The sequence below is a fragment of the Anticarsia gemmatalis genome, chromosome Z (genome assembly GCF_050436995.1).
Source record: "Anticarsia gemmatalis isolate Benzon Research Colony breed Stoneville strain chromosome Z, ilAntGemm2 primary, whole genome shotgun sequence".
NCBI lineage: Eukaryota > Metazoa > Arthropoda > Insecta > Lepidoptera > Erebidae > Anticarsia > Anticarsia gemmatalis.
In genome coordinates, this window is record NC_134776.1 from 15,902,196 (window position 1) to 15,921,222 (window position 19,027).

Genomic DNA, 19,027 nt, shown 5'->3' on the forward strand with positions numbered 1-19,027 from the left:
TAGAGATCTATAACTTTATCTTCGATAGTTTGTAAGGAAAATGCTTCATTCGGTATGTGCCTAACGGACCTTTACATCTGAGTAACCTGGGTTATAACACGATACCACTCGGTAAGTCTGACTACTGGTAACGACTGTTAAAAGATCTTTGAAAATGACAATCTAACGTGCCTTCCGAATCACGGAGAAACTCAGTATGTCTGATATGGTCACCCATCCACGGAACAACTTCGACAAGTGTGTTGTTACTTAGCCACAAACTAGATGGTTAGTTCTTCATAATATTCAGAATGTTGTTGCTAGGGTTGCAATGCTTGTAGGTTATCAGTGAACATTACCTATAATTGTTTATCAGTAAAACAGTCACGACTCGATTTTTTTCAGATTTTATGCACTTTAGATAATGATGAGCATAAAATAGATAAACGCCTATGTTACACTACCATATCTACTACCATAACAATAATTGCATATTAGCTAAATTTGTCAAAGAGCTCATAAGTTTTTAAGTTTAAAGATTTCTAACATTTTATTTTTGATGCAATTTTTCATTTACTTTATTATAGATTATTCATATGCTATGTTTAAAAAAATCAGTGTCATAATTGCTTTGTGTGTTTTCAAACCCATTTTATAAAGACCCATTACACTGTAACTAAGCCACTTTTTTGTATAACTTTTTATTGAAACAGCAATAATCTAAATAATTGTGATAATATATATGTACTTTACTGGTTGCTAACAAAAGGACATGACTTTTTCCCTAATTTATCATGTTATATCCCTACTCTAACTTACATTCCCCTATCCCACACAACAAGGTACCACCTAGTTTAAATTACCTTTAAGACCTTACATCCCTCTAATCTACATTACCTTACCTTGCATCACACACCTTACCTTACATTAGGTACCCTATCTGATATAATGCATCCTAACAAATTAGCTTAAGTACACAAAAGCACAACTAGTTTATAACAAAAGACAGACTCCATCATGAGTTCCATCATCCAGTTATTTCGTTACCATAGGACAAACTCTGTATAGTTTGGAATCAAAGGTACCATGTGTGAGTTGTTAAATATTTATTGAATATTATCATGATGATAATTTGCCCTGCCAGTTCTGCAATATACCTAGTTCCATGGACAGTGAGTAAAGACCAAAAAAGACATTTGCTATGTCTCTAGAGTTTATTAAATTTAAGAAAACGTTACATCTTGTACTTCAAAATCTTTTACTGAAAATATTCTCCTAGGGCAGCCCGTCTTAGGACAATAAATTAAAGTTTATTATTGCACAAGGCATTTTCGTTAGCTACGTTCTCTGTCACACAGTATTTATTATATTTACCTTTGATTGTCCTAGTGTCGCGGGCGGTGTAGGGCAAATGTTGGATCACCAGAACAACGGGTGGTACCGATGAAAATAAGGAATCATAAGTAGCTCCAGGGTGAAAACTAATGTGACTCTTTAGTCAGGCATAATATCACATAATTTTATATTTCTGAGTACTTGAACATCATTAGATATCACTGACGCACAAACTCCGACCACTAGGTGATAGAATTCACGGCTATTGATCATTTTATTCATTAATTTCAGTCACTATTAAATGAAAAAGGATATGTAAACAATAATATTTTGATAGAGCGGTTTGACGTGAATGCATTCCGTGACACTTGACGGACAAATGACATTTTAAAAGAATTTAATAGTTGGACAATGTGTTAATGTTTTTTGGTGTATTGGCATTAACATGCCAAGGTAAAAATGGCTGATTTGAACTCTTTGAATATTATTATCGTCTCTTGCAGTAACTGAATACTTTTAAGTTAAAAAAAGTCACTGTTACTACTTTTTTTATACGATTGAGTTTGTTAAATGAAATAATATTAACAGGGCAACACATGTACCTAAACGTCATACCGTGCCTGACGTTCCGTTCCGATTCTCTCAACTTGCCTTGTGTTCTGTTCGAATCCGAAGGCTGGTCGAAAAGTGTCAACAATGTTTTCAAGTTTATGCAAAGTGTCGCGGCATTTCGTGATTAATTATAATAACTGTCCCAAGAGCATATTGAGGAATACATTTCGATACAATGTTACGGTTGCAAACGCAATTAGATCCCAAAAAGTAAAACCTAAAAAGGAACCTGGCGATATTTTCAAATGGATTTTACTGGTATATTATATTATGTTATGTTAATTCTAGTTCGTCTAGTATTTAACTTAAAAATCTAGATTTTAACAAGCTATGTTAATCGTAAACATTGTTTATTACTAATTATTTCATCATCACAACTTAACCTTTTTTTATATAATCTATAGATTTGGAGACATGAATGAATTTTATATTATTATTTAGACTTACTGAACAGGAGACTTATTGGTTGTTGTTCATTATGATTTTAGATGATTCCAGTGAGTTCCTTTGGTCTGGGTTGCTGGCAGGTGTATCGCTTGCAATGGAAACTCGGTCTGATTGATATGATGCAAGCCAAAACTAATGCTGCCCCAGCTCCTATGCCTCAAGAGTATGTATCAGAATTACCTAATTCTTTGATTAACCATATAAGTGGCATAATATCTTTTGACCATTAGAAGCAACTATTTCCTTTTTCCTGTTAAATGCTTTTTATCCTCTAATTTTCGATGTAACTATGATATTTATATGTGCTTTTTATAAAATTGTATCAACTGTAATTAATAACTTTATATACTAATAGGGTGTTAGGCAGACAGTTGAGTGACAGAAAGCATCTAGTCAGGACTGCTGCTCAAACTATTTGACCAGCTAGAGTTCTTTAACTTTCCTTGAAACTACAGTTTATAGGTACCTTTTTAAATTATGTGCCATATGACTACAAAATGTATTAAATTTGCTCTAATATAGTTCAAAATAGCTCAATTTTAAAACTTTAAAGAATCATAATTTATTCCAAAATGGTGAGACCTAATTTAAGTTGAATAGATGACTATTCAACTTAAGGGTGTGTGGACTGTTACCGACATGAGTCGGTAACAGTCCACACCAGATGCCTATACTGTTTGGACAACCATCTGCCTAATACCTTGTAATGTTAAAGATAAATAATAAATATTGTTAACCTTCAGATCTTTCAGGTTACTTTCAATCAAATAAAGTAAAGTTGCAAGATTGTTTATTGGTTGCTCATTTATATGAAAATGCTATATCAAATTATGATCAATCAAATTATGATTGTAAATGTTACAAATATTTAATTTGTGCTTACAGCTTCACAGAACTAGACAAAATGGAATACATGCCTGTGAGAGTCCGGGGCAAGTTTATTCATGAGAAGGAAATCCTCATTGGCCCTAGAGCGCTGATAGAACAAGATTCTCCTATGCCGAGGACTGGATCACTTGTGTCTGACCCTAAAAGGAATCAAGGGTGGCTTGTGATCACTCCATTTATGTTGGCTGATACAGGGTAAGGAAATCTTGGTTAACAGGAATACAAAAATACTATTTCTTATAGTTTACTAGTCTTGCCAACAACCTGTGGCTGCGTTGTTTGTGACTTATAACAAAATTTTCATACAAACTTTCATCCCCTATTTAAGCCCTTGGGGGTAGAATTGTCCAAAATCGTTTTTCACGGTCGCCTACATCATAACATCTATCTGAATGCCAAATTTTTTACCGATCTGTGCAGAGCTTTGCGCTGTACGATGATAGATCACTATGTCAGTCACCTTTGAGTTATATATATTTAGATTGTTTGCCTGTGTGCTGGTAAATGATTATATTCCCATACTTTTGAAAGTTATTAAAATTGGCACTTGACCTGAGAGGCAAGGGTAAAATGACATGGCTAGAATCAGTACACTCATAAAATATTAGAAGAACATAGTTAAAAAAAAATCCTATCAAATAGTCACAGCCATAATAGTCTATTACCGCCCACCTCTTCGAAAGGCAATAATCCAGCACAATATGTTTATAGTAATACAATACACATTATGTCTTTGAACAAGCTGTCATTGCCAAGGAAAAGTTCAGCATCAAATAGATGGTGGCATTGCAGCTTTTGAGGTAGCCCATACCAGCACACATTCAGATGTTTACAGACTGATATTGTCTTTGTTCAATAACGTCCCAATGACCCAATCATCGGAAAAGCATTAGAACATAATTCTCAGATGCTAGTCCCATGTTTCCATTTTTTGTTTTTCTTCCCACTCATAAAATTATAATGATATAATTAATTACATAACTTTTTGGCGCAGAGAGGTGATCCTCATCAACAGAGGTTGGATCCATCAAAACCTGCGTCCCAAAGAAAAGCGAGAGCCTTCTTTCGTCAAAGGAGAAGTGGAATTGGTTGGTGTGGTGAGATTATCAGAAAAGAGGGCCCCATTCATGCCCAAGAACAATCCAGAAAAAGGATCCTGGTTCTCAAGGTGATTACATTACCAGGGTGTCCACATTCTGGAAAGTCAGGGAAAGTCAGGGAAAAGTCAGGGAAGCTTAAGGTGGTCCGGGAAAGTCAGTGAAATTGAGGGGAAAGGAGAGAAAGTCAGGGATAGTCAGGGAAAATTGAGATATTTTCCCAGTGATTGTAAAATGAGGGATTTAATTTTATGCTCTGGTCCGACGCTTAATCCAGGCCATAGAAGCATTTTTTTTCAGATTGAGAGTAAACTATATTATGATATCATCACGCTACTAACAATAGGAGTAGAGTACCAGTGAAAAATGTTACAAAAACGGGGAAAAATTTGACCCATTCTCTCTTATGTGACGCAAGCGAAGTTGCGCGGGTCAGCTAGTTACGAATAAAGACAAACTTTGTGGGAACATAACGAACTGATTTGAGTTTCGGTTATTGATATTTTATTCTTTAGCTTATCTTTGTTACTCTCGTAGACTTCGTTATTAATTACTTATTTTTCATAGCACGTTAGTAGCAATCAAACAGACTAAACATCAAATTAACTAATTATATTTTGGTAAACTGTTGACAGCATTACACCTAGATACAAATAGTATCTACTGATATAATCAGGAACATACGTAGCTGCAAAATTCTGCGCGAACTCGATACTCCTTCCTAAAAAAAATATCTTACGTGGGTATCCATCAAGTCAAAGCCTAGTCTGAAGTCATACATTGTACTTCAACTTACATACGGTCCTCCTTCGTCCATAACTTTACTTATCAACTTCCTACTTATAGAGCAATTAATAAAATTAATAGATTTATGTGCGAGCGCCCCGGAACATGTTGTTTCAGGACATTACAGCTCCCTCGGGACAGTGTTGAACGAACGCTGCCCTTTCTTCTCACGGTGTCGTGATGTTAGCCACCCTCGGCTAGTGGTGATAGGTTTATTATTTTGATTTCACTTTGACTGTTTTGCAAGAGTCAAGTTTGGTGTGTGTATTTGGGAAATTATTGTCGGTTTTGCAAGTTAGGTTAGGTGTTTGTATGTATTAGGGAATTTACTACATATCGCGAAAATCTAGGTAGAGAATTAATTTGGTAGAATAGGTACTGCTATTTAAAAACTGTAAAACTTAGACAAAGTTCAATGTTGAGAGAGGCAAGTCAAAATTACCCAAAAATTTCTAGTGGGCTTGGCTATATAAGAAAGAGTTCCTAAGTGATAAATACCGATCTCAATATATTTGCTATATAAAATAAAAGAAATTAAAATATTACCTGTATGCAGTTTTACTCAACTTATAAACTACTTTACAAATAAAACATACCTACTTGAATGATTAGGCCGTGTTCAAACTATTTTGAACATTAGCTGTGGACACCCTGATTACTTTAAATTTTATTTAGTGACTTGAAGTCCGTTGCTTCTCTTAATTTATCCTGCACCATTAGCCAGTTTCAATAAAATTGGCCGTGTCGGAGACATTACTTCTTTCTTTCTCAATCCTTTGCGGAAAATCGTTTAGTGAAAAAAATTCCCCTGTACACTTTCTGTACATACATTTTCACCTCAGTAGGCAGTTCACATAATTACAAAAATGGGATCAGGACAGATCATAATACTTACACCTTCAAACTTAATTGATTTTTATCTTCCAGGGATCTGGAACAAATGAGCGCTCATATGGGATGCGCTCCTGTTTGGCTGGACGCGCGAGGCATCATGGACCCACCAGAAGGATGGCCCATTCCTAACCAAACCAGAGTGACTTTGAGAAATGAACACCTTTCTTACATAGTCACATGGTATTCACTTTCAGCGCTAACGGCGCTCATGTGGCATCGCTTTTTCATACGAAAGTTACCATTGTTGTAAATATTTCTAATGTTGCATTTAAGATCATGCATTTTTTATTCTTATTTTGTGAGTGTAGAGACCTTGAAGTCACATTATATTACTTTGTTAATTGCTAGAAAGTTTCATAAATTGACTTCACTTTGTTCAGGTGTAATATTTCCCTTTGTAAAGATTGTTACGTGGCGCAAATAAGTATTAATAAATAGGAATTAGCATCAAACCAATTGTCTTTCTGTAATATTGAAACTGTAGATATTTTTTAACTTTCGTGTATGAGTAGAGTACCTAGATTTATAGACATTTTAATTTGTAAAGTTTTATTAAAGATGTTATTAAAATTTCCCTTGTTTTAATTGGGTAAAAAAGGGGATAATAAAACAACAGAGTTTATGATTGAGATCTAATTGAACTCGTAAGAGTTTTAATTTATGAAAGAAAGTTAAGAAAATAGTTTTAACTTCTCTGCAACAAAATGAACCACTTGTGAAAACCACTCTTGGCCCAGCTTAATCGTGCTAAAATCTATCACTTGTCAATTTTGTTACTCAAATGTACCCTTTACTGTAGAATTAGGGCAGAATAGCACACAAGTGATTCATAATGGTGGCAAGGAAACAGTCCTAATATTATCCTAATGAGTGACAAATTAAATTCTAATAATAATATTTTTGAATTTTGAATAGTTAGTACAAAAATAACCATTTAGATCAGAATAGAGTTCATTTGAATTCACAGACATTACTTAGCAAAGTTTTGAATAGATAACAAGTGTTAAAATATTATTGTTATAACTGTAACAAACAGTAAAAGAGCAGCTGTAAAACTAACATCACATAATTAAAAACAATGACGTGATGATCTTGTGATTACATGATTATAACTTATTATACAATTACATACATACATACATGTACAACTCAAATTCCTAAAATAATTCCTTTTAAATTACGACGAAATTAAAAATTTGATTAAATCTTAACATAAGATATTAAATAATTGATTTGAATGTATCTTAACAAACTCTCATTAATTAAATGAAATTAAAATAAGTATAAAGTCACATAATACAATACCATATTATTAAATCAACTTAAAATTATATATTACAGAACCTAATGTAACGCTTAAAAATAATATTTATTATTATATATATATTTAGGCAAGGACATTATCAAATTAACAACATTTTATAACATTTAATGTCTTTGTGATAGCTTTAAAAACTTAATGTTAGATTTCGGCCATTTCCCGGTACCAAGTTATTCAATTTAATAATGATTTTGATGGTAATATTCCAATTGGTTTGGAATAACAAGCTACCGGAAAATGAGACGCGGGAGAATTCGATAGAAGGCTCACCGACTGTTGAGAATTTTAGATCTATATAATCCAATTTAGTAGCTCCGCTTGATTCTTTTTACCAATTGATGTTATAACGTTTTTTTAGATCTTAAAATAAAAATATAATAAAATAATATTTTTATGCCAACACGATAACGTTAGTTAACGTGAAGACGTTACATGAACACAGGCAATATGAACTGAAAATTCAAGCGGGCAAGTCAAAATTCGACACATGTATTTGTGGAACATGTGTCGGTTCAATTTTGGGCGTTGTTTTATAGTCGCAAATACCACACTCCTTGAGCTTCCACTCCCATCCCATCGTTTGTACAGCGTGCAATGTTTGGGCCTCGGTGTGTTGGCGCCGAAGCATACCTTCCTGTTGTTACAAACAAATGACATAATCAATTAATGCCACTGACAATTTTATTTATTAGGGAGTTGAAAATAGAAGTAATCTACCAATCATTGTACAAGAACACATTAAACCGTACCTTGATCTTTTCCCATTTATCGTCGACTTCTTGAAGCCACGAATTTATCTGTCTGCCGTTACATCGGGAGCGCTGCGCGTTGCGCTTTTCTTCCTGTTCTGGCGCCAATACGTTATACACTTCTTTATCGCGTAGTATTGTGCACACAGAGAACGGGAGAGACTGAAAATATATGAACATAGTAAATAAAAAGATTTTACAAAGAAATGCAATGATGATGAGAAGAATATGTATAGAACCTACTTGATTTGCTACAGCGCGTTCGGCGCGACCGTGAACGCGCAATATTTCTTGTTCGACGGCCAACACAAGCTTCTCCTTCTCTACTAGGTGTTGAATACGTAACCTTGTTCTGCAATGAAGACAAAATACTTAGATACTATGTTTACAAAAACAGTTACTGAACACTTTCATGTCACCACGTAATTAAAATAAAGATAGCCGTAAGTTTTATTTTATTAGTTAATGTTTTAGATATATTATCTAGAATAACGTAAACGTACCGTTCCTTTTCCTGTTCCATAAATTCACTAATCATTTGAGTGGGTAAATTGTGTGGAATCTCCACTTGGGGATCAGGGTTTACGTTCCCCTGAAGAGTGTACGTGCATCGATTCATCAGATATTTATTAAAATCTTTTGGAGGTTTTGGTTTGACCGGGAATAAACTCCTTTGACGACGGTCAATCTGTAAAAATGAAAATAAGTAGAATGTTTTTGAAATACAGAGTATCAAATACCATTAATTCTTGGCCAAATAGTTTTTAAATTACGCACCTGTTTCCGAATATGAATATACATTTGATAAGGATTGGAATGAGTGATGTTGTGGCTCACGCTACTGCTCTCATGTACTTGTTCAGACTTAGATATGTCACGCGAGTGACCGTCTTTAGAGGCCTTAATCTTCCTTTTTCTCGGGTGAAGTTCCACTGAATGGCCAGATGCTAAAATGCATAAATTTAGGATTATAATTCATAGCAGCGGTAGAAAATTAAAATGATAATAAATAATTGAATAGCAACTAACATTCTCCTCTTCCGCCGGATGTAGATGCGTGATCATCCTGGCCCTAAAAAACAAGTTTCCAATGAAATAATTATGGATATCAATAATAAATACAAACAATATAAGTCCAAAGGATCGTGTGAGTCAAATTAACAATTTTAAGGTTATAAAATTTATATACTCATGTACTTACAGAGCCCGAAGGTGTAGGACTTTTATTGGAATTCAAGTTAGCTTGAGCCTGTCCCGCTCCGGAGCGGCTATCATTCCCTGTCTGAGGGGACGTCCTCTCCTTATCTTTATCTTTCTCCCCGTCATTCGTCCTATGAGAACGGAGGACTCTCTGTCCAGCCTTCGGACGAAAAGTAGGTTTATGAGCATGTTAGTTTAGGTATTTAAAATTTTAACATGAAACTATAATTAAAAATTCATTAAAGGTAAAAATGCATTTGACAATAAAATAGAAAATCTAACACACATATGATTCGACAAACTTTAAACAGTAAATGTGTATTACCTTGCCTCCTTCCCCGCCCCTCTTGTCGTCCGAGTTTCCGTCGGAGCTGTCGGATGTTTGCCCCGTGTCAGTGCTAGTGCACGGAATGACATAGGGCAAAGTCGACGCGCTTCCACGACCCTTGCCGCCACCCCTCTGACCTGTGCCACCTAAACCAGATTAGTTATCTCGAAGCTACAGAGTGCATTATTATTCGCAAGCATTGATTAAACACTGCATAAAAGTAAAATGGACAACAATATTCTACTAAAACTGAACTTATATAAATCGTCACAACAAACAAGCAACATACATGGCTGCCACCAATGCTGGATTGGCAAAATAAGTAAAACATGGCCAATTAGTTTTATTTCTGATAAGACAAGTCAGTACAGTACTAGTGACTAGATAATTATTTTTGTAGATACATTGAATAGTTGTCATGATTAAGAAGAGATTATTTATATTGAAAGGTAACAGATAGTGACATATTGTAACAACATTTAAAATGCTACAACAAAACACCATAGAACAGAACGAAAACCACTATTTACTAAAAACAATTACAATGAAGATTTAGTACGATATAAGGTACATCCACTTACATTTTGCTGCATTAAAAAGGTAAAGGCAATAGATGATTAATTTTATGCCAAAGATGTATAAAAGGACTGCATAATTTTTTTATGCTTTCAGATATCGTGACGTGAGTTATCTATAGGTAAAACGATAATGATAACTAGCTATCAAGTTCTAAAATCTAGGAAAATGTATATGATCTGAGTTGTACCTTCTTCCTGTTCGCTTCTGCTGCCGGAACCGCTCGCGCCGCCTGGTATGACGATCTTTAGCGGTGGTACTTTCGGTGCAGCTGACTCCGTACTTTTCTGATCATCGTCGTCATTATTACTGTCCTTGGCTTGATTCGGCTTTGGGCTAGCGACAGGACTTTTTCTGTCCTGCTTACCTACTTGCAGCCCTGAGCCACTTTTGCCTCCACCCGATGATTTTCCCTATAAAAAATAAAACAGTGGTTATTGATATCCCATTTTAATTACTCACAATTAAGAAAAAACGATGTCTGACGATTATTTCACTACAAAGTTATGATATTTACCTGATGCGACCCCTGTGCATTTGCTTTAGACCCCGTGCCTCCTCCCTTCCCCTGCGCCTGGGGGGTGCCCTTCCCTGAGGACGAACCCCCCGACCCGCTCTTACTAACGTTCTGAGCGCCGCCGCTCTTGCCTAGTGGTATTGCCCCAGTCTTACTTGCTGGCCCCGGTGGTTTACTGCCGGTAAGAATACTGGAACAGAAATATAAAAGCATTATTATTGCTAATCAAATTTCGATGCGCGTAAAAATGCGATCTTACTCTCAAGAATTGCTATTCAAGTTTTAACTGATCTACAATTACACTATTAGTTATGCGTAAGCATAAATCTACAAAGGCAACCATACAAGTAAGTTTCGTATTAGGTTTTGCCATTTCATTTCTGTATCAAGGGGTTATTACCCTTCTCAGTAGGTACTTAATAAGGTGTTATACGTTTTTGTCATGGAATAACACATGCTGTTATATTTTTTGGCTTGAACCATGGGTAATTTTTTTTATAGTCAGAAAATTATATTCAATGACTATGACTATTTTGACTGATTATCAAATAAAATTCTTAACTAAGTTTTCTGACTATAGAGAAATTTACCTTTTAGTTTGTTGGTTTTATAGACTATATTGAAAGATTAAAGTATGTCTTACCGTCCTGGTCCACCGCGCGCCACCGGAGCTGGCTTGCCCATGGGCTCCTTCTCTTCATTATCTTTACGCTTTTTCCTCTTCGACACATCATCGTCGGCCGTATCGTTTTCATTACTTTCTTCATACGGCCGTTTAATGGATTCGTCTTGAGTTGAACTCACAACATTGCTACTTAGCTGTGGGCTATCTATAATCAGATAACAAAGATATAATGTACCAGCTGTCGTATTTTTCAACATTACAATATTAATGAATTAGATGTGTACAATCAGATAACTTTTGAATTAATCTATTGACAGCCATTAATCTAAAAATAAATATTCTCTAATATTGAGTATGATATAATGGGTTTTTATCTATCATAAAAAAATAATACTTACCAACTCTGCTTTCACTAGTGCCGCCTTTTTCTTGTGTGGTGACGTCCTTGCCATCAAAATGTTCCCCCTGGGCTAGGGTCTCCATGTTGTTCCGCTTACTGCAATCACTGTTACCACTGGCATTGCAACCCTTCTTGCCGCTGTCATCCCTTGCCCGACTGACGTGTGTTGCTCTCGCGTTATTATCTATTGTCAAAAAAAAAACATGTTCCAAGTAATTTCAATTAAAATAACAATTGGAAAAAATGAATCTAAACTGCTGGAGTAATTTTATCCTAGAATTGAACTCAATTCAGGCAGTTTTTCAAGCTAAAGTAACAAGAATTAATGCACAATTTAAATATTCAAGACAATGTAAATAAATCATCTTGTTATTTACATGACATGTTAGCTAAGAATAAGTATGACTTATGTTAATTGTTTCATTTCCACAACATATTTATACTTTTTGCATCTAGTACAGTCATAAAATTAACATGACATAATGAGACATAAATTTCATTATACAAGCTGAAGTATATAAGATTTCAAGCATGTACCTATAGATAAGAATATGCTATCTCATTCTTAATTGGTTGTTTCATTAATGACTACAAATGCAAATGTACTTTTTAATTAAACTTAAACAGATTCAAACAACACCAATATTCTAAAAATAGCCACTTGAACTAACAAAGTAATCATCAGTGGATTTAGGTAGGTACCTAATTGAATAAGCATGTGTGTATACTTAATTAGTTTCACATTTTATCCTCTAAAACTGAGGAAATATAAACCAAGTCTACTAGTCATTTAGTAGTGATCTTGTTTACAAAAGTTTATGTCAATAAATTTACTTTGATTTAACTCAATAGTTCAATGAACCTTAGCACAAAGCAACTTGAAAAAACTGCATAATATATTTATTAGACACTTGTAACGTGTTGCATAAATAATAATACCTTAGCCACTGTATATCTAACACACTATTGATACATCACACGTATTGATAAGACAATAGAAACACTGATATCAATGAGTACGACTCGTTCGTAACTAGACTCGTCAACACATTCACAAAATCCTAAATAACCGCAGTTCCTCCAGCTGTACAAAGAATAATGTACTTACGTATAAGAAACACAAGGTACTGCAAATCTTTCCGCCCCGTAACGAGAATACAGAACGTAATTACCTCAGCGCCTCCGCAATACGTTCACGGCGACATAAATATGAGGCACTACGTCTGTCAATATTACTAAACTAAGGATCTACTGAGACAGAATCTCGTCAAAAATAATCATATTGTCACGTCAGTCAGGTCATTATAAGGAGTTTACGCAGGGGTCACAGCTTGATCGCGGTTGATGTGCGCGGCGTGCATTACTATTTTACGCATACTCTATGGCGAATAATGACAAAACGTAAACTCCCCTTTGTTGTGCGAGAGCGCCCTCCTTTGCATTTCACGTAGGACGACAGTTTGGAGATTTTATACTTGTTTTCGAGCTGTAATTTTCCACAATAAAAACTTAGGCTAAATCGGTCTACAAAACCGCCACGAAGTTGGCGTCAAGGATCGGCCATCATTCGACAGCCCAAGCAACACGCCCCATGTCGTTCCGTTTCGCGGACTAATACGATACGTCATAAATGAATACTACACAGATTAAAAAATATTCAATCATGAAACTCGTAAATACGCATTTGTAACATATTTATAACATTTTACCGTTAAAACGATTCCATAAAATATATGAAAGATTTCTAAAGCATCCTATAAACGAAGAATTAAGGTTAAAGTTAGTTCAGCTAAGTTTCACGTATTTTTTAAGTTCTATGTATCATTACATTGAAATGGGTACTTCGGTACACTCGGTAATCGTGAAGACACAATAACAATTATGTATAATTGAGACGCCGTTACATAAGAAACTGTTTTAAGATTTGACTATGTAAAAAATAATGTCGGATTTTTGATCTCAATAAAATTCACCAAAATGTCGTTATTTTGATACGAAAACATAGAGCCAGTGGATGTCCTAATATTTAAGAAATTATTAAAAACGGTTTGAAGAACAGATACAGCAAGATGACATATTATCAAAATTTGACCACAATAAAAAAAAAAACGTATATAACAAGTGAAATATAATCATAAATTTTGGTGAACTTAACATTGGTATAATTTTTTATAAAATGTCCTGTAAAATCAATTGATGAAAAATACTAAATACTTCTGCGTGTAAAGAAACGGCACGTCACACAGATTGCATTTTGCATCCCGAACGAACTTCATGTTAATAAAATACGTTCCGTTGCATTCAGTGAAATGTTTACATCATTGAGTTTACTAAGTTTATAATATAAAACGCCTAATTGACATAATGCAAATAATTTATTGTTTACAAAAATGTATTGCATTTGTTTTCGCAGACCTATTGGTTTATTTCATTCGTTGACATTACAAGTACGTAGGTAGTAAGTACCTATCAAGCGACCTACTCCTACCTACCTCTAACTATAGCTCGTGTGGTACAGCAGCTACGACGCAAAATAAAGAGCAAGGTCGAATTCGTCGAGATGTATCAAACAAATTGCCTATTCAATTCAACAAGTACCAACAATGCAGTATGAAAAATAACTGTTGTATTTATTCTGCTTGGTATTCAAAGAGATCTCAGATAAAAAAAAATCTGAATCTTTTATGTTTGTCCTAACTAAAATAATTTGTTTGCTCAGGACAATTCTATGAATCTCAGTAGAGAAAAATCTAAGCTATGTTTATTAAAGATTGAATTTATCTTAAACATAAATTTATTTAATACATAACTTTCTTAGTACTTTTGTTATGAGAAAACTTAAGAATAACATAAGTAGTGCATTCTTTAAAAATAATAAACACACTTCTAATAATATCTCTATGAGGAAATATTCCCAACATACACAAAGAAGTAAAGTTTTGTTTTTAAACAAAGGGAATTGATGCCCTATAGGTAATTATAGTTATGGGGTACCTAGTGTTATTGTTAAGAAGTAGGTCAACAAGACTGTGGCATGAGGACACTGGAATTGGTTTATTCAACGATATTTTATGATTGCATGGATCAATTGACTGCAATATTTTAAATTATTTCATTATCAATATGCATGGGGAGCTTTAAAGAAAAATATTTTTTGGGCATCACAGAGCTTAAATTTTCGTTTGTTTACTTTTTATGAATTTTAACTCAAATACCTATTTTGATCTGTATACCTACTGATATCCAAAGTTTAGAATGGTAGTTGATAGTATTACAATAAACTAAAGTGGCTAAAATATGGCTGCAATTTGCTCGGTTAAACACAAATATGTCAGCAAATTACATTAACATATATTTATATTTAATCCCTGCAAACTAGTAAGACTTAAAATATAAAATATTCTCCTTAAAAATAGATTAGTAATATCATAATAATAGGTAAGAATAAGATGATACCTATGTAGTAAAAATATTAACAGCTAACATAGAACAGTTATATTTCTGTATTTCAAAAATGAAATACAAAAATGTATATTGAAGCATTTGTGTTGACACTTAAATAAAACATACCAGTATTGTACAATAACAAAATGTTGTTATTGTATAGCTATCTTATCATTTATATAATAACAATTGACTTACAATCACTAATGACTACAGATCACAATCAACATGCATGAATAATTCAATAACTACCAGGTAGAAGTAATTTTGCAAGACTTTTGTTTTTTCCATGGGAAGATATATACCACAACAATAACTAGTGGAGTTTGCAGGAATAGCCATGTCAACATGCTATCTTTGAGGAGACTAAGAGTACAAACAGTAATATGACACATAATAGTAACAGCTGCCACAGTGGGGAAGACAAAGCTTCTACAGTATGTGAAGCAAACATTCAGTGTTCGGGACAAGCATGACTATTCAGATTGACAAGTTCCTGACTCATCAATATTCTGTATCAAAATGTGTTAATTAAACATAATAGAAAATTATCATATTATTTTACCCACTTTGCTTTAATTTTGGTGTGTTACAAGTTAATGCATCAACATTTTTGTTGTAAGATGATCCAAGTATTGTGTGGATTGATTGCTTAGTAGAAATTTTTATGCCTTATCACCATTTTGATTTGCGCAATGTTTGAAGAGTCTTATTACAATTTTAGTGAACTACATTATGGATTTTTCTTGTCAGGGTTTTTGAGGTACAATAGATACAAGGGAATATTATGAACTTCTAAACTTTTACATGATTTACAGATTGAGGGCAAGTTACATAGAGGAAATGAGGCATATTAATTTATACTAAACAATCTAAAGAAAGATAATTGGAATTTGTAGCACATACCTTTTAACGACTGCAGGTACTCAAAGATGTGTGCAGCAGCATAATCTGATGGCATTTTCCCCTTAGTGTTCTTCACAAATGGATCTGCCCCATGTTCAATGAGGAATTTGACCATTTTGAGATTGCCAGAAGTTGTGGCATCATGTAAAGGAGTATCATCATCTAAACCTTTTGCATTCACATTTGCACCCCCATTAACAAGTACCACTACAACTTGGTACCACCCATAACTGCACGCTTCATGAAGTGGTGTCCATCCTATTGATTAAAATGTTGTTTAGTACATTTATCAGTAGCAGCGGCCTATGGCCTGGCCCATGTTCAGACTGCCAGTGCCATTTCAGCTGCTCAATTCAGCAAATGCATATTCTTATCATGGCCTTCATCATACAGACTCCTTGCATCTCATCATTCTGTGTTATTGTCCTTCACCATTCTGGTTACTACTACATGAAGCTCAATCACCATATATATTTCCATATTATGTTATTTCTGTATATAAACTTGTGACAATGGTGCACATTTTATTAAAATTATGCAGAATATCAATTTACTTTCATTGCATCTTTTTATATTAAGCAATAAGGGATATTAAAGGGATCTTTGATGTTGTATTAGTGCATTGTTCTTGTCAGTGACATATTATAATCATGCATTTTAATAAATCAAATAAAGTCAGTCAGTTAGTATTTCTAAGAGTCATCAATGGGAAACAATTGTGTGAACTGAATATTAGTTCATGACAGGAGAATCTACAATAGCTTTCAAAGAACACAAAGTTATTCAACTGTTATAGTATTATTCCACATGATAGCTTTATATATTCATTCATTATTCCAAGATTTTGCATAAAATGCAGGTTTTTGTTTAAATTTAAATCCTCTTGCTGATAATATTTTACTACCTGTGGGATTTAAAGTGAATAATCTAAAATTATGCAAAATAATTGTTATAATAGATAAAATAAAAATAATAATAATGAGATGGACTTGAATGAAACTCAACTAGAATAGATATGTTTCCAAACGTGAAACTAAAGAAATGATTTTCAGTTTGATGTGAAAACAAATAAAAAGCATACCCAAAATAAGGATATATAGCTACATACCTATTTAGTTTAAATGGAATGAATGTATGTTTTAATGTTCATTGTAACTAACCATGTTCAGTTTAAAAACAAAACCTGTTGCTATATTGTTATCAACCCTGCCAACCAAACTAATCATGCTTGTGCTATGGGAGGGTTCATTATACATACAGAGTTAAGTTCAAGCTCACACGTTCAACCCTCAGTTGCGATGTACTCCACATCGGCTGCAGCTTGAACTTAATCCTAGGACTACGAGAGTATGTATAATTCGTCATGTGAACGTGAACAGTTATTTCTAATATCAAGACAGTGAGTACAACAACAACAATGCTTAAACATCAACAGTCTCGGACATGTATTTTTGTTTCAATGAATGTAAGCAGATTGTTTTCAGATTAGTATTGTGAAGCAAGAGACAGAAATGTTATCCAATGAAGAAAAATATTAAAACATTGACAATTCATGGTACAACGCTACATTACCAGCAAAGTCAGGGACATCGGGGTCCTGGCCTTGATCAAGAAGTTTTTTTACTTGATCATGGTCCCCTCGGATAGCTGCCACATGAAGGGGTGTCTCACCGCGCTCGTTACGTTGTTGTCTCGTGCGCTTTCTTTCTTCTGCAGGGGTCGGAGCGGCTGGACATGGAATGGCGGGAAGTCCCAATAACTGTTCTTAGCTAGGAAACGTACGAGCTACAAACGAGAACTCACCTGGGGGAGCATCTTGAGACGAGATCTGCATCACTAACGCCAGCTGTTGCCGCTCCGACATGGGCGCTATGACTTGGGCCCGTGGCGCGCCGTCCGGCCCGCGCCCGGAGCCCCTCGACCGCGACGTCGATGGCATGTTTCGAGCATAACCACCCGACTACACATAAAACGACATTATCGGACACTGCGCAGTACAAATCACTAGGAAAAAAATATTCGGAATCACTAACGCGCCAATACGTATAACAAGATGTGAATCGACAATTACCTTACTTATGGCGCGAGATTAAGTCCCCCGTATTAAACATATCGTTTTACAACTTGTCGCACTTTTTATACAAGAAAAAAGAAAACAAAAGAGAAAGACATCTCTTATTTTCACAAAACCATATAATATTTCGGTTTATTAGATCTGGTATGTTTCATAGACTGCATAGACAGGACAAATTGAGACAACGAAAATTATTGTTGTGAATACAAGATTGTCTATGGTCAATTTATTGTATCGATTAGATAAACTCGATTACACAGTACACTTCCGTGTCGTTCTTGTCTGGTTTTCCAGCTTTTATATTAAGTAAACCAGTGTTAAGGTGCTTGTATAAAAAATTAAATGATGCTGGAGACTTTTCCAATAACCTGCTTCTTTAATAGAGTTTTAATATCGCTAAGTATATGGCATTTGCCATAAATAACACTGGATCTTTAAACCTACTTAATTCATTTCAAGTTTATTTTATGATTAGATTAAAATAATATGATGACGAAATTATACTGATACGTTTGTCATGAAAATTACAATAGAGGTAATGGGTCTTTCTGTGAAACCGTTAGAACCTTATAACATTATTCAAATTCAAACGGATAGCAATAGTGCGATGTCTCCACCTAACAACATTTAACTTTTTTACTTGCTACCTTGCCAGTGAGACTGAGAGTCTTTATGGGCTGTTATAAAAACAACCCACAAAGACTCAATGAAACCATACACCTTCCAGATCCTACATATTCCTAACAGCTGTACCATTTGGGGTTTGGATAACAGTTGCTATGAAAAATGCTCGAGAGCGAAGTTCAACACTTTCAAATATCTCATATTATCTAAATAACCTGAATCTAA

At 34.4% G+C, this 19,027-nt stretch overlaps 2 protein-coding genes across 5 annotated transcripts; one reads left to right on the top strand and one right to left on the bottom strand.

Annotated features, from left to right (window-relative positions):
• The first annotated feature begins 1,924 nt into the window (after window positions 1-1,924).
• Surf1 (surfeit locus protein 1) lies at window positions 1,925-6,602 on the top strand. The gene is made up of 5 exons (XM_076135073.1): window positions 1,925-2,184; window positions 2,415-2,536; window positions 3,259-3,456; window positions 4,256-4,429; window positions 6,072-6,602. The coding sequence occupies exons 1-5, from the start codon at window positions 2,011-2,013 to the stop codon at window positions 6,286-6,288; spliced, it is 885 nt and encodes a 294-aa protein (XP_075991188.1). The 5' UTR covers window positions 1,925-2,010; the 3' UTR covers window positions 6,289-6,602.
• A 60-nt stretch (window positions 6,603-6,662) lies between these two features.
• On the bottom strand, window positions 6,663-18,359 carry LOC142986127 (uncharacterized). 4 transcript variants are annotated; one of them, XM_076134400.1, is made up of 16 exons: window positions 18,176-18,358; window positions 17,908-18,064; window positions 17,677-17,832; window positions 16,105-16,362; window positions 11,753-11,938; window positions 11,373-11,559; window positions 10,730-10,919; window positions 10,403-10,625; window positions 9,634-9,773; window positions 9,310-9,468; window positions 9,138-9,180; window positions 8,886-9,055; window positions 8,612-8,796; window positions 8,352-8,460; window positions 8,109-8,270; window positions 6,663-7,993 (listed from the first exon to the last, which is right to left on the bottom strand). In XM_076134400.1, exons 2-16 carry the CDS (start codon window positions 18,041-18,043, stop codon window positions 7,820-7,822), a joined length of 2,478 nt encoding a protein of 825 aa, XP_075990515.1. In that variant the 5' UTR covers window positions 18,044-18,064; window positions 18,176-18,358; the 3' UTR covers window positions 6,663-7,819. The 4 variants fall into 4 exon arrangements, with proteins under 4 accessions (XP_075990515.1, XP_075990514.1, XP_075990516.1 ...); XM_076134399.1 differs by having other exon boundaries at window positions 9,634-9,782; XM_076134401.1 differs by lacking the exon at window positions 9,310-9,468 and having other exon boundaries at window positions 9,634-9,782; window positions 18,176-18,359.
• Window positions 18,360-19,027: the final 668 nt, after the last annotated feature.

Coding starts and splice junctions, on each gene's coding strand:
- Surf1 (XM_076135073.1), top strand. CDS start 2,011: ATGTTTTCAAGTTTATGCAAAGTGTCGCGGCATTTCGTGATTAATTAT. Junction 2,185..2,414: donor TTTTCAAATGGATTTTACTG/GTATATTATATT, acceptor TTATGATTTTAG/ATGATTCCAGTGAGTTCCTT. Junction 3,457..4,255: donor TTTATGTTGGCTGATACAGG/GTAAGGAAATCT, acceptor TTTTTGGCGCAG/AGAGGTGATCCTCATCAACA.
- LOC142986127 (XM_076134399.1), bottom strand. CDS start 18,043: ATGCCATCGACGTCGCGGTCGAGGGGCTCCGGGCGCGGGCCGGACGGC. Junction 9,056..9,137: donor ATCCGGCGGAAGAGGAGAAT/GTTAGTTGCTAT, acceptor TATGCATTTTAG/CATCTGGCCATTCAGTGGAA. Junction 8,797..8,885: donor ATATTCATATTCGGAAACAG/GTGCGTAATTTA, acceptor TCATTTTTACAG/ATTGACCGTCGTCAAAGGAG.